This window comes from Vigna angularis, chromosome 5 (genome assembly GCF_016808095.1).
Source record: "Vigna angularis cultivar LongXiaoDou No.4 chromosome 5, ASM1680809v1, whole genome shotgun sequence".
Classification (NCBI taxonomy): domain Eukaryota; kingdom Viridiplantae; phylum Streptophyta; class Magnoliopsida; order Fabales; family Fabaceae; genus Vigna; species Vigna angularis.
Genome location: NC_068974.1, coordinates 19,756,969 through 19,769,206, shown reverse-complemented (window position 1 = coordinate 19,769,206; position 12,238 = coordinate 19,756,969). Strand labels below are relative to the sequence as shown.

Below are 12,238 nucleotides of genomic sequence, written 5' to 3'. Positions count from 1 at the left end.
AATACAATTTATACATGAATAACTTTTTCTAAATTAATAAAAATTAACAAAATTAACAAAATTAGTAAAACTACAAATTGACACGTGACACAATTATTCATATTTCATATTTCATTAACAATTTAAACAATTAACAAAAATAATCAAATTAATCAAAATTAATAAAAAATGAGATCTGAAAAAAAAATATAACCAAAATTAACAAAATAAACTAAAATAAGGAGTAAAGTTGTATTTAAACCTAATTATTTTTTGTCTGATCCTTTTCTTGACTGATGAGGGAAAAAAAGTCTTTCATTTCTAAAAAATAATAGTAATAACAGTAAGAGGTACGTATTCATTCTATATTTGATACTTCATATTAATTTATAATGGATAAAAAGATACTAACATTTGATAGACACAAGTAGTAATTAGTTCGCCGATCTTATTACCTTGAAAAATATTATGAAGAAGGAATATTACATCACGTAATAAAGAGTTTGGTCACAGAAATTTAATTCAACAGTTTAAACTATTTTATTATAAGAGGAACATAGATAATGTTGTTAGCTAGATAACAACCAAGTTCTATCATTATGAGCCAGCTAAACGATGAACGAATTAAGAAAATTTTTGCTTAAATGATAAAGGCGACATGCCAATTTTTTTTATCATGTACCAATTTTTAAGACTTTGCAAGTTAGCCATGACCCAAAAATATAAATGAAACTTAAGATATTTTCAGACAGATTAATAATTTTTGGCCTAATAATACGGATAAATGATAAATTATCCGCTCAAACAAAAAACATAAGCAAAGAAATGTAAAACATTCTTAACCCATCCAACCATATGCATTCCAATGTTTCAACTGCAATGCAGTTAAACAATTTAATCAGAATCTGCAAAAGCATTTATGTCCACAAGATTCATGATGGTATACAATGCATGCAACACCCAAAAAGAATTGACAAAGCCATAAGAAAGCATTAGTCTGACCCTTTTGTTGGTACTATAAATCACACTCATAAAATCTTCTTCAGTCCAGAAAATATTGACATTGGACAATCTTGTTAAAAGAATCACACATCTATGAAGTGTTCTTAACCAAGATCGGATAGGTGACAGAGGGCATGCATATTATTGGCTGCCGATGCACAAGAACCAAAACCCCACACCTGACTTGACTGAGAAGTTCCAGAAGTCATATGCTTATGGTCAGCGGCAAAATCGTCTCCAAGAAGGGTCGTTGTTGTATCAGTTGTGATGGCCTGGTTCTTGCCATGCCCAAAACCTAGCTCATGCCAATCTGAAGCAAACAATAAGTCTGGACGAGTGATATTCAAGAAGGACAAGGTTTGATTTTCATTGTCAGGAGTCCAAACCTGATCAACAAACTCTAATTTTGGAATATTGCCTGCACATGAATTAAGGAATTAAGGAAAACCTAACATGCGTCGTTTCATTAAAACTGATAAATGAATTCAAAGTGATGTACCGTCTCTAACATATAAAATAAGTATTACCAAGTACCTAAGGACTCATACTATAACATGAAATCTCCAAAATAATTAAGAAATTTCAGATTATGCCAAAGAAGTGTGTGAAGATTTATAAAATGTGAAATGTTCTCAATAATTATTCCCCATAGCACATTGAAAATTACTAACCAGTAAATGTCTGGAGAGATAGCTGTTCGTCCAATGAATTCTCACTGCCTATAAGAGCAGGGCACTCATTCAATATTGAAGTCGCACCAAAGGGAGATACAGGGTCAGCGTAATCTTCCCATTCTGTCTCGTACACATTCAAAGCAGAGTTGTCACCTCTGTCACCAGGGGTTGCAGTAGAAGAATTTGAACCTTTGTCAGAACAATGGTTCCTTGAACTGCTCAGAGTCTTTGCCTGATAAAGTAAGGCATCCAGCAGGCCACTATTTTGTGGAGAAGAACAATCTGACTCGAGTGTACTAATTGGTGTATGAGACTGAAAGAAATCATCAACTGACTCGAGCATGGGAGGTGGGGGAGATGTACCCCAGCTACCTAAATGAAGTTCTGGATATTGGAGTGAAGGGAGCTCCAACTTCACAGCCTCAAAAGTTGGCTTAGAAGTAGAGGAATTGCCATTTGAAAGTGAATGGCTGAAACACATTGAGTTGTGTGAGGAGGGACCAGGATCAAGGAGTGCTTGCATTCCAAATGAGTGTGCAATCTTATCAGAATTATTGTCCCGATTTTGACAAAATGGATATAGACCATTGTTTTTCTTATCCTTGGAACCATTAAACGGTATTGTTGACTCTCTAAGACGCTTGTTCTTAGGTGATGCTGGTGGCATAACGCTACAATATTGAGAAGAAGAATCAAGACCTTTCAGCATATTGCCACAAACAGAAACATCGGAAAACTTAGGTGCATAAGGTAAGATTCCCTGATTATCCTTCAGACTATCAAATATAGCACCATGTATCTCATAACTATTTTTCTGCAACATATCAAGATGCATTCTATTGCCACCATTAAGTCCACCATTGCTTTGGTTACGCTGACTCTCTTGAAAACCTTGCAAAGACACTTCTGGAGGGTAAAGTGGCAACCCAGCCCGCTGACGCCTCTTGATCCGGGTGTTCCAATAATTCTTTATTTCATTATCGGTGCGACCAGGCAACTACAGGCAAAAGAAATTAAACGTTTATAACAGATTGAGGAAAAAGGGCTTATAATATTGAGAGGAAACAATTGTAGAAGAAACTGATTGCGACAATAATAAAAACTTAGACGCATTGAATGATGGCCATACTTCAAATGTTCCAATAGAAAAATACTAAGATATTTACTCATGAAGCTTGAATAATTTAAACCCCTCAATTTTGAAAGCCGTGAGAATTAAGAAAAAGCAAAAGCAATGAGTTTCTTTGCAATTAATTTAATCCCAAAAATGAATGAGTTACAGTCCAGTTCACTATGATTAACGTAGATGATGAAGTTCGCACTTATCCATTATCAACTGAACAAGTTTACTATATTAATACAATTGTCTTTTCTCTATTTTGGCATGATAATATTAGACTCTCTTTTTTCCTGGTCAAGGGGCACAAATCCAACAACATCCAATAGAATGTGACACGGGCAACCTTCTAACCCTTAAAAATGAACAGTTACCATGACGCATTCTATTACGTTAATATGTAAGATTATTACTAACATAATTTGAAATTGAAGTTGTAGATGTAATAGAATTACAAATCACTTACAAACACATAAAATTAACAACTGCGCTGAAATAAATGTCTCCCATGTTACCAATAATGGTTATTCAACTTCCTTAACATGCCCGATAATATCCAGAAAAAAGCTTACAAGATATTGTAAGACTTTATATTGCCAAAAGGTTAACATACAAACTTATTACACCGTTAAATAACAGTTAAACAGAATGAGCGATGTTATAAAATTGGGAATCTAACAAAAGACATGTAAACTGTATTCTACCACATTGGTTAGAGTAGACCCCTACGTCAGATTATAATCTATTTGCAGATAACTCTCCAGATGGAACTTCCTCGATACAATACTAGACATTACAGCGGTGACATCACTAATAAAGAATAGAATTCAAATATTTCAAGAAAAACCTCAGAGAAAAAATTACAACTACATACACAAGGCATATAAACAAATTATATAAAAAATGCTTACATGTGCTGCCATGCGTGCCCATTTGTTTCCCATTTTGGCATGAAGTTCAGCAATGAACCGCTCTTCTTCTGCAGTAAACGCCCCTTTCTTTAAATTTGGCCTTAGGTGATTAGCCCATCGAAGCCGACAACTTTTTCCACAACGTAATAACCCTGTGTGCTTCTGAACTGCATTCCAATTCCCCTCCCCATTTTTGTTGACATAATCCACCAAAATATCATCTTCAGTTGATGTCCACGGCCCTTTCTTCAGAACAACACTGGTACTTCCTTCATAACTCTCACCATTTGACTGTGCTGCACTCACATCACTGGGAAGCACTTCATCCTCAATTTCATTATTCACTCGTCCCATCTTATATTTTATAATTCCTGCCCAAATATTTCACAACCACGAAGGAAATCCTTAAAATTTACAGAATTGAAAAAGTGTAAAACCAAGAAAAGTCCCTGCTCCACATCCCTTTATTTTTATTCCTTTACTTTCAGATATCTCTTTTGCACAGGGGAAGGAGCATCGAACCTCATCAAGATAAAACGAGCCGAATTCCATAAAATGATTCACACGACACAGAAAACAAGGAATGTTCTTTATGATGAAGACACTTTAAAAGCTAAAAAGGAATTACAACAGTAAATAAATTGAAATGAAAATAATCACAAGCATCATATTATATCGGGTAAAGTAGTAAAAGCATAAATACCCAATAGCAAAGTTTCTCTACTTCATCAAAACCTGACTCCGAGTATTTAATGATGCTCTGCACTGAATATTGAAATGCAAATTTTCCAGACCCAATAAAAAGCGAAATAACCCATCACAATCCACTTAAGCACGATACTAATCATGCTTACCCATAATACCCGATCAGGAATCAAATATACCCAATCACTTATCACGTGATCATTGCACACGAAAAAACACAGCATAATTTTCATCCCTCAAAACCCACAAAGACCAAGCATGCACACTTATTACAGAATTCATTCTTCCCACCAACCCAACACCCCAAATCCGGTCACCACAACAAAGTACACATTTATGACAATATATAATTAACAACCCAAGCAAGCAAAGAGTAAATGCATATAATACTTCCGTCAATTATTAAGCCCAAGCTTCAAAAACAATCATCGACTCTGACCATTTATTACAAAATTAGCAAATTAACTGATAATAACCCAAGCAAAGATTAAAAAAATGAAACTTTTTTCATTTAATACTTTGTTATTAATTAAGCCAAATGTTTAAAAAAAAACTGCGATTCTGACCAGTTATTACAATATTGAGAAAAATAAAAATTAAACGGAAAATACATTTATATACTTTCGTTATCTATTACGAACTGCGATTCTGTCTTTCAAAGTTTGTTGGGGTTTCTGATTGTGACAGTATTTGTCTGTAATTCTTTACAATATCAAAGAACGTGTAATTCTTTTGATTTTAACGTGAATATTTAACAATGGATCGGAAAATCCCACCACACAAATTAAGGGCAGCAAGAAAACAAAACAAGAAGGGCAGAAAAACTATAAAATAAAAATAAAATAAAACAGAAACGCTACGAGACGATACCTGAATACGACGCGACGCAACACTAGAATCCAAAACGACTCGTTTTGCGCGCGGCGAATATAGGAGCGCCAATTGAGCTCGGAAGCTGAATGAAACAGTGAAAACCCTGTTCCCGAAATCAAAACAAACAAACAAAAAGACACGAAATTAATTCCAAATTCAGTCACGTTGTTACCGAAAGCGACGAAGGTCACAATACGACGCGTTTAACTCGTATTCGTGTTTTGTGTTTGATTTTGAGGAGCCCTGGGAGACAAACCTCGGATCGGAGCGAGGGGCAGAATCGTAAAATCTGAGAATTGGAAGTATGATTAGAATTGGGGAAAAGCGAAGCGTGAATTGGGAAGAAGAATAGGAAAATGGAAATTGAAGATCAGAACGACATCACATTAGGATGTGTGTAGAGAGAGAAAGTGTGATGGGGAGTGAAGAGAGGAAGTAGGAGAGAGAAAGGGAACGAAACGGTAGTAGCGCCCACACACTACACCCCCTTTCACTTCTTCAATTTCAATGTTTTCTAAAACCAATGTTGTGTGTGTTTTGTACTCTTCCTTATTCAGTTCTCCCTTTCTTGCATCAATTTTATACCTTAATGCTTTTATTCTTCATTAATTTATTAGTTAATGGGTGTTTGCACTACGAATAATGAAAGAGGTTTCTAATTAATGTGCCACACACTTTAATCGGTTTTAGAATTTTTTTTTTGGAAGAAGTATAATTTCAAATTTCTCCTCTTTCATCATTAATTTATTTGGTTGTGATTTGATAATTTATGTATGTCGTAGTATATTATAAAGATAAAAAACTCTAAATTTTGTACTATCATGTAAATAATCAATAAGTTTTCATAAGACTATGTGTAAAGAAAAAGTAAATTGCACAAATAAAGATCTTAATATATAATATTCCACTGTTATTTAAGGAATTAAAAAAATTATGAAAGAGCATGACGTATTGCATTAAGAAGGTAAGGAATGCAAGAGAGATATACTTCTCTTAAAATGTAAATTATATTTACTTCTCTTAAAATCATACTAAATTACATTCGTACTTTCTTTACTGTTAAAATAGATATACTCATTGCTTATTTTAGTAAATAATATTCATATTTTTTCTAATTTTTTAATAAATGTATATCTCTATACATTTTAATAAATACAAATAAATAAAACACCTAACTTTTTTTTTTTAAAAAAAAGATCACAACAAACTCGTAAATACATAAAATATAGAATCAATTACAGTCTAGCTTTTGCAACGTCACTTTATATGCTCTCCTAGGAAATAACTCAAAATGTAAGCATTCCTAACTTGCTCCTATGAAACCTAATTCACAAATAAAACATATAAGTACGGACCTAAATTAGTATAGATTAATCTATTAAGTTCAAATATCACATGTAGATACAGAACTCACTGCATACAAACCACACTAAAGAAGATAAATTTAAGATCTAAGAAAAAATAAAATATACTCAAAAATATAATTTGATCAGATCAAATTATCCTAAACTTTATTGTTTTCTAAATTACGTTCTCTTATTGAAAAAGTAATGAGAAGTAATCACATAATTTTAGAGAAAAAGTAAACAAAAATTAAAATTTAGATCAATTATGAGCTTTGTAAAATAAATTACTATAGTTAAAATTTTAACTTATAAAATAATCCTTGAAATTTTAACTTTTATACTTTTAAAATTAATTTTAGTAAACATAAAAACTAAATGTTACATTATTAACCCTAGAAATACAAATAAACTAATATTTAACAATTTAAGTTTTTAAATAAATCCAAGATTCTCGATCAAGGCACATGAAAAAGAAAAAAAAGTAACTTTGATACTCTAAATAGCTTTCTCAAGAGGAGATAGGACATGCGACCACACACGATGAACCTAAAAGAGGAAAAAGAGTCTAATGCTCTGAATCGTTGCGAGACGTGCCACCATGCATGATGAAAAAGGGAGCAGATCCACAACTTCATAAGGCAAAGGTGGTAAGAGCGCATAACAACTTTGATGAAGGCGTTCGATGTAATGCCCCAAATTCAGGGTGTGTCGAGTTGTTACAAAAACCGAACATTTCAAAATCTTTCCTAGTGTGGAAACATATTTTTCAAAAACTCCAATATTTAAATGTGTGAAAATAATTGAAAATCATATACGTTCCAAAAGCAATGTCTAAATTACATTATTCACGAATTAAAATATTTAAAGGAATAAAGATAATTCTGAATTATATTGTCTCAAAATTCTAACAAAAGAACTTTTAAAAAAACTTGAATTTTTCCCATTATCTCACGAATCCATCATGCCTTTGGTACATCTACAACATCATCTACTCACGTATAATATATTATACGATCATCGCTGATAATTCCAATAACAAACATAAACACAAACAAGTACGAGGTAAGCTACTAATAACACCAATCATAACAATACAAGATATGATTAACAAATAACAATACATAACATCACATGCAACCTCATCTGCAACATTAACTACACAAAGAATCATTAAGTTTCATCATCAAATGCAAAATCGTAGTGATCCCTTGATACTCGATTTCATCATGAACTTAATTCACACATATCATCGGTATATCCACTCATCATGACTTATGCTAACAACACCATGTTCATATCCCAATCACTAACAACGTAGCACCCTAATAGAAGCAGCTCCAATCTTCAAGAATGAGCAGCTCCTCGAACCAGAAAGTGGCAGTGGAATGGAAGAAGTTGATGGTTGATCTAGTGCATGCAACGTGTTTGTGAAAATGTGTTTCGGTGTTTGGAAGTGTGTAAGTGAAGTCTAGAGGATAAGTGTGTTAAAGTGGCACAATGCAATGAACCCGAGAGAAGTGGCTGGAAATCCAATTTGGCAACAATTCACTATATCACTCAAGTTACTTTTACAAGAAGGAGAAGCTCTCTTTTATAGAGTAAGAGAAGCCTCTGAAACGTGCAAAAGAAGTTGCCAATGTACATGTGTTGATGAAGGTGGCCAGCATGGGTTGTGTTTTCCAGGTGAAACACATTTGAAACGTTCTCAAGTGAAGAAGCTACACGATTTATTGTTTTTCACGTGGAAAATATGGAAAACATGCTTTAAAAGAAAGTGGAAATGCTGGTTTGCTTGGCTGGTCATATCCTGTATATCAGCTTTGGTTTTCCAATCCAGAAAGCACTTTCTTTCTTCCTTTCTTTACCTTATTTGCTTCCCTTAGCTCACCAAGCTTCTTTGGTTGATTGGCTATGGTTTCCAAGCCTTATTTTGTCCTACAAAACAATGTGAATGGATTAGTAAAGTAAACATTCTAAGGCTTAGAAAGAAAAGATCCTTTTGTTTATTCAACTTCCCTTTCTTAGTCTTAAGTTGATACTTCTTTGGATGGGAAGTCTCTAAAGGGGTTGCCATCACACCCTATAGAGCATCATCGTCATCACGATCATCAACCTCTGTACCTTCATCATGAATATCCCCATCATGAACTCATCATCATGAATATCTCCATGATGAATATCACCATGAGCATCCACAAGACCACGTGTAACACCCCTAATGGAGTGCCACTTGTAAATAATAAGATCCAAAATTTATGCCAATTTTTTTTCATTTAAATACCATCACTTATAAACGTTTATATAAAATCATGGAAGCAAATAAAACGTGAGATGTCCGAACGTATTACAATATAAAATTCAAACCTTACAATTATTAAAATTCATTATTCAAAAATATAAAATACTTTAAATATAATAAAATTCCCAACAGCTGATCCCATATCTCTCGTCGCGCTACTCCTGTCCTGCCTTATCTGCAACACCATCTACTCCCATACAAGTACGATCATTGCAGGTGGAACCACAACCACAAAAGGACAAGTACGATCATTGCAGGTGGAACCACAACCACAAAAGGAAAGAGTGAGTAACTAAGAACATAACATAGCGTATAATTTCAATGTCAAAAACATCATAACATGGACTATCCTAGTCATAACCTTACAATACATTACATTATTCAACTCATAACCTAGATCATCACCACCCAGACTATCATAGTCATAACATCACAATACATCACGGTATTCGAAACAATGACTTAGATCATTCTCACAAGCTTCTGTTGTTTCCTTGTTTTTTGTCGTACAAAACCTGTTTCGCAAAATAGGGCGATTCGAGTCGTCTTCCATCGCAACTTCAGACCTATCTCCCCAACTCCTCAAGGAATTACGAGTAAAAACTTCAGTTAGGTGCACCCATCGAGCACTATAGTCACACGAGCCGAAGTCATTGGGCGAGACATCCAACCCTCTCTAGTCCTTGCACACGAGGAAAGGGTTACACTCGAATCTCAGTCTCCGTAGAGACTCACCACACTATCGTATCGCAATACGAAAACCATCGATTCGACAAAAATTCTAAGGAAATGAAAGAACGCTTACTCTCAGAACTTCACCATCACAACCATATATAAATCACCATCATATACAAAATCAATCAAATTCATTGACCAAAAATTAATTAAAAATTCACAAATCATTAAATAACTTAATTTAATTATTTTTCCTACTGACGCACCCCCGTGAAATTACTAATTTCACACTTCCATAAACTAGAACAACATTTCTAGTGCACCCCCACTTTTTACTAAATTCCCAACACCAAAGAAAACACCTAATTCCAATATACCCCTTTTTACTCTAAACACACTTCCTTCTACATCTACCTTTTTAAGTGGACCCCAAGACCATTAAATTACATTTTCTCTCACTTCCAAGGTAGGTCTCACATGAAACCACTCATTTCTTACCAAACTCTCTCTTTCTCTCTCCCTTTTTACGTAACCTTTCACTTCTTTCCTCTCCTTTTCTTTTGTTTTTCACATTCAATTTTGGTTTTCACATTCAATTAAACAAAATAACTTCACCAACATTTTCTCACCAAAATTCCGTGGACCCCACTCCCTTTTCTAGCTCACTTTTCTTCTCTTTCTTAAGTTAAAGTTTATGACTTCTCTCCCATCCACAATGAAGTTTACGTAACAATATCTCCATCTCATTTTACATTTTCAATCTTCTCTCTCTCTTGCCATTAACTCACGGTCCCACGCCATTTTATCATCCACACTTTTATTTTGTTCTTTTTCTACACATTCTCACTACACTTACCCCAATCCACCACACACCTACACTTTCCCCTTTGACTTTTCAAATCAACTCATCTCTCTCTTTTATTCAATTTCTACGGTCTCACACTTATTCTACACCCCTTTCACTTTGTTTTCCTCTCTTCCTTTCCTCCACAACTTACACTGCAACACTACCCTTTCTCCCCCTATCTTTTCTTTAATTAACCAACCTTCCACCAACACTCACTTCTAATTTGTTTAATCTCTCCTTGACTTTTCAATCCCAACTTCACACCCATTCCTCACCTCATTTACGTCCCACCCATGTAACCCCTTCTCCATCTCTTCTTTTTTTCTTTCTTTCTTAACTTCAACTCCAAGACTCTTCACTTTCCTTTGCCTCTACTAGGTAATTTGTAGTGTGCCCATCTCCTCCTTCCACTTTCATAATTCTTCCTTCATGTTCTTCTTCCACCCAAGACATCAAAACTCCATCCTTCTTCACTATTTTTCATCAAACCCATATACCCCAACTCACCAAGCATCACTTTCACTCCTCTCATTCTCATAATTAATTCTTTTCTCTTCCCGCAACGGGAGAGAATTCCCTCCTACCCACACTCTTGATCAAAGAGTGTAGACAAGTGCTCTCAAAAATGTATAAAAACTATGCACGATAAGATACACACCATATAATCATGATTTTAAGTGTGCCCATGTGATGACAAATTTATGAACACCGAAAAATGGCGCCACAAACTTGTTTAACAATCGACAAGTGTGACCGAATCGTATCAAGTAATAAAACAAGGTAATACCAAGTATCGTTTTCCCAAAGGACTCACGACCTAGTTTAGCTATATGATTTGTTGATTATTTAAGACTTAAGAACAAATTGATTATAGGTTTAAATGCAAGAGACAGTAATTAAATATGTATGCATGAATTTGATCAATGGAGAAAAACAGAATGCAAACACTTCAATGAATTAGATGGATGAGTATGTTGTTGGGGTTATCAATTTCATCTTATCCACTCTCATATACTTTAGGAATTCATCATTCTTATCATCAATGCTAATGCCACTCTCTAAATCACCTTGCAAGAAGGCCTATCCTTAATTATGAGTTCATACAATTCCTAGCATTCCTAGTAATTAGTTCTGAAGTGCAGGAGCTTAAAGGCAACCAATATGCTATTGGGAGAAATTCCCCGGATCTAGACTTCCCCGTACGTTCCCGTATCGACAAAATCAATAATCATGGCAATGAATGAGTTAAACAAAGCAAGCAATAAGAAAAGAGGAAAAACCCTAACTAAAGATGAAAGAAAGCATATATCTTAATATAAGACGTTAAAACAAATTCCATATATGAGAGTTTCACAAGACTACATTGATTCCCCAACAACAATACAAGGTTTAGTTCACCATATTCATGGTGAAACTAGATGAACAATAATGAATGAAAGAAAGATAGAACCCTAGAAAGAGGAGAAGGTAGCCTGAGCATCCAAGATCTTCCTTCAAGGGGTGGAAAAGAGAGTCTTTGCTTCGTCTCTGCCAAAGATACAAACCCTAAGACGTCCTAAAGCTTATATACTATTCTAAAATTACAGAAAATTAGGCCCAAGCCCAAAATAGTGTCGCTCAGTGGTAAACTACCGCTCAGCGGTAAGTGCGTGAGTTGTTTTTTCCCCTCAGCGGCCTTTTCACCCCTCAGCGGAGCCAACGTGGGTTTCTGAGTGCCGCTTAGTGGTAAACTGCCGTTGAGCGGTACTTGCGGCTTCTCCTTTTGCACTTTTTTATGTCTTTTCTGATTCCATCTCTATCCTTCTTCACT

The 12,238-nt window shown here is 34.6% G+C and overlaps 1 protein-coding gene across 3 annotated transcripts; it reads right to left on the bottom strand.

Annotated features, from left to right (window-relative positions):
* Positions 1–805: 805 nt before the first annotated feature.
* On the bottom strand, positions 806–5,797 carry LOC108339014 (transcription factor MYB33). 3 transcript variants are annotated; one of them, XM_017576149.2, is made up of 5 exons: positions 5,434–5,797; positions 5,259–5,343; positions 3,684–4,054; positions 1,653–2,652; positions 806–1,399 (listed from the first exon to the last, which is right to left on the bottom strand). In XM_017576149.2, exons 3-5 carry the CDS (start codon positions 4,035–4,037, stop codon positions 1,086–1,088), a joined length of 1,668 nt encoding a protein of 555 aa, XP_017431638.2. In that variant the 5' UTR covers positions 4,038–4,054; positions 5,259–5,343; positions 5,434–5,797; the 3' UTR covers positions 806–1,085. The 3 variants fall into 3 exon arrangements, with proteins under 3 accessions (XP_017431638.2, XP_017431639.2, XP_017431637.2); XM_017576150.2 differs by having other exon boundaries at positions 5,259–5,364; positions 5,518–5,797; XM_017576148.2 differs by having other exon boundaries at positions 5,259–5,797.
* Between the last annotated feature and the right edge of the window lie 6,441 nt (positions 5,798–12,238).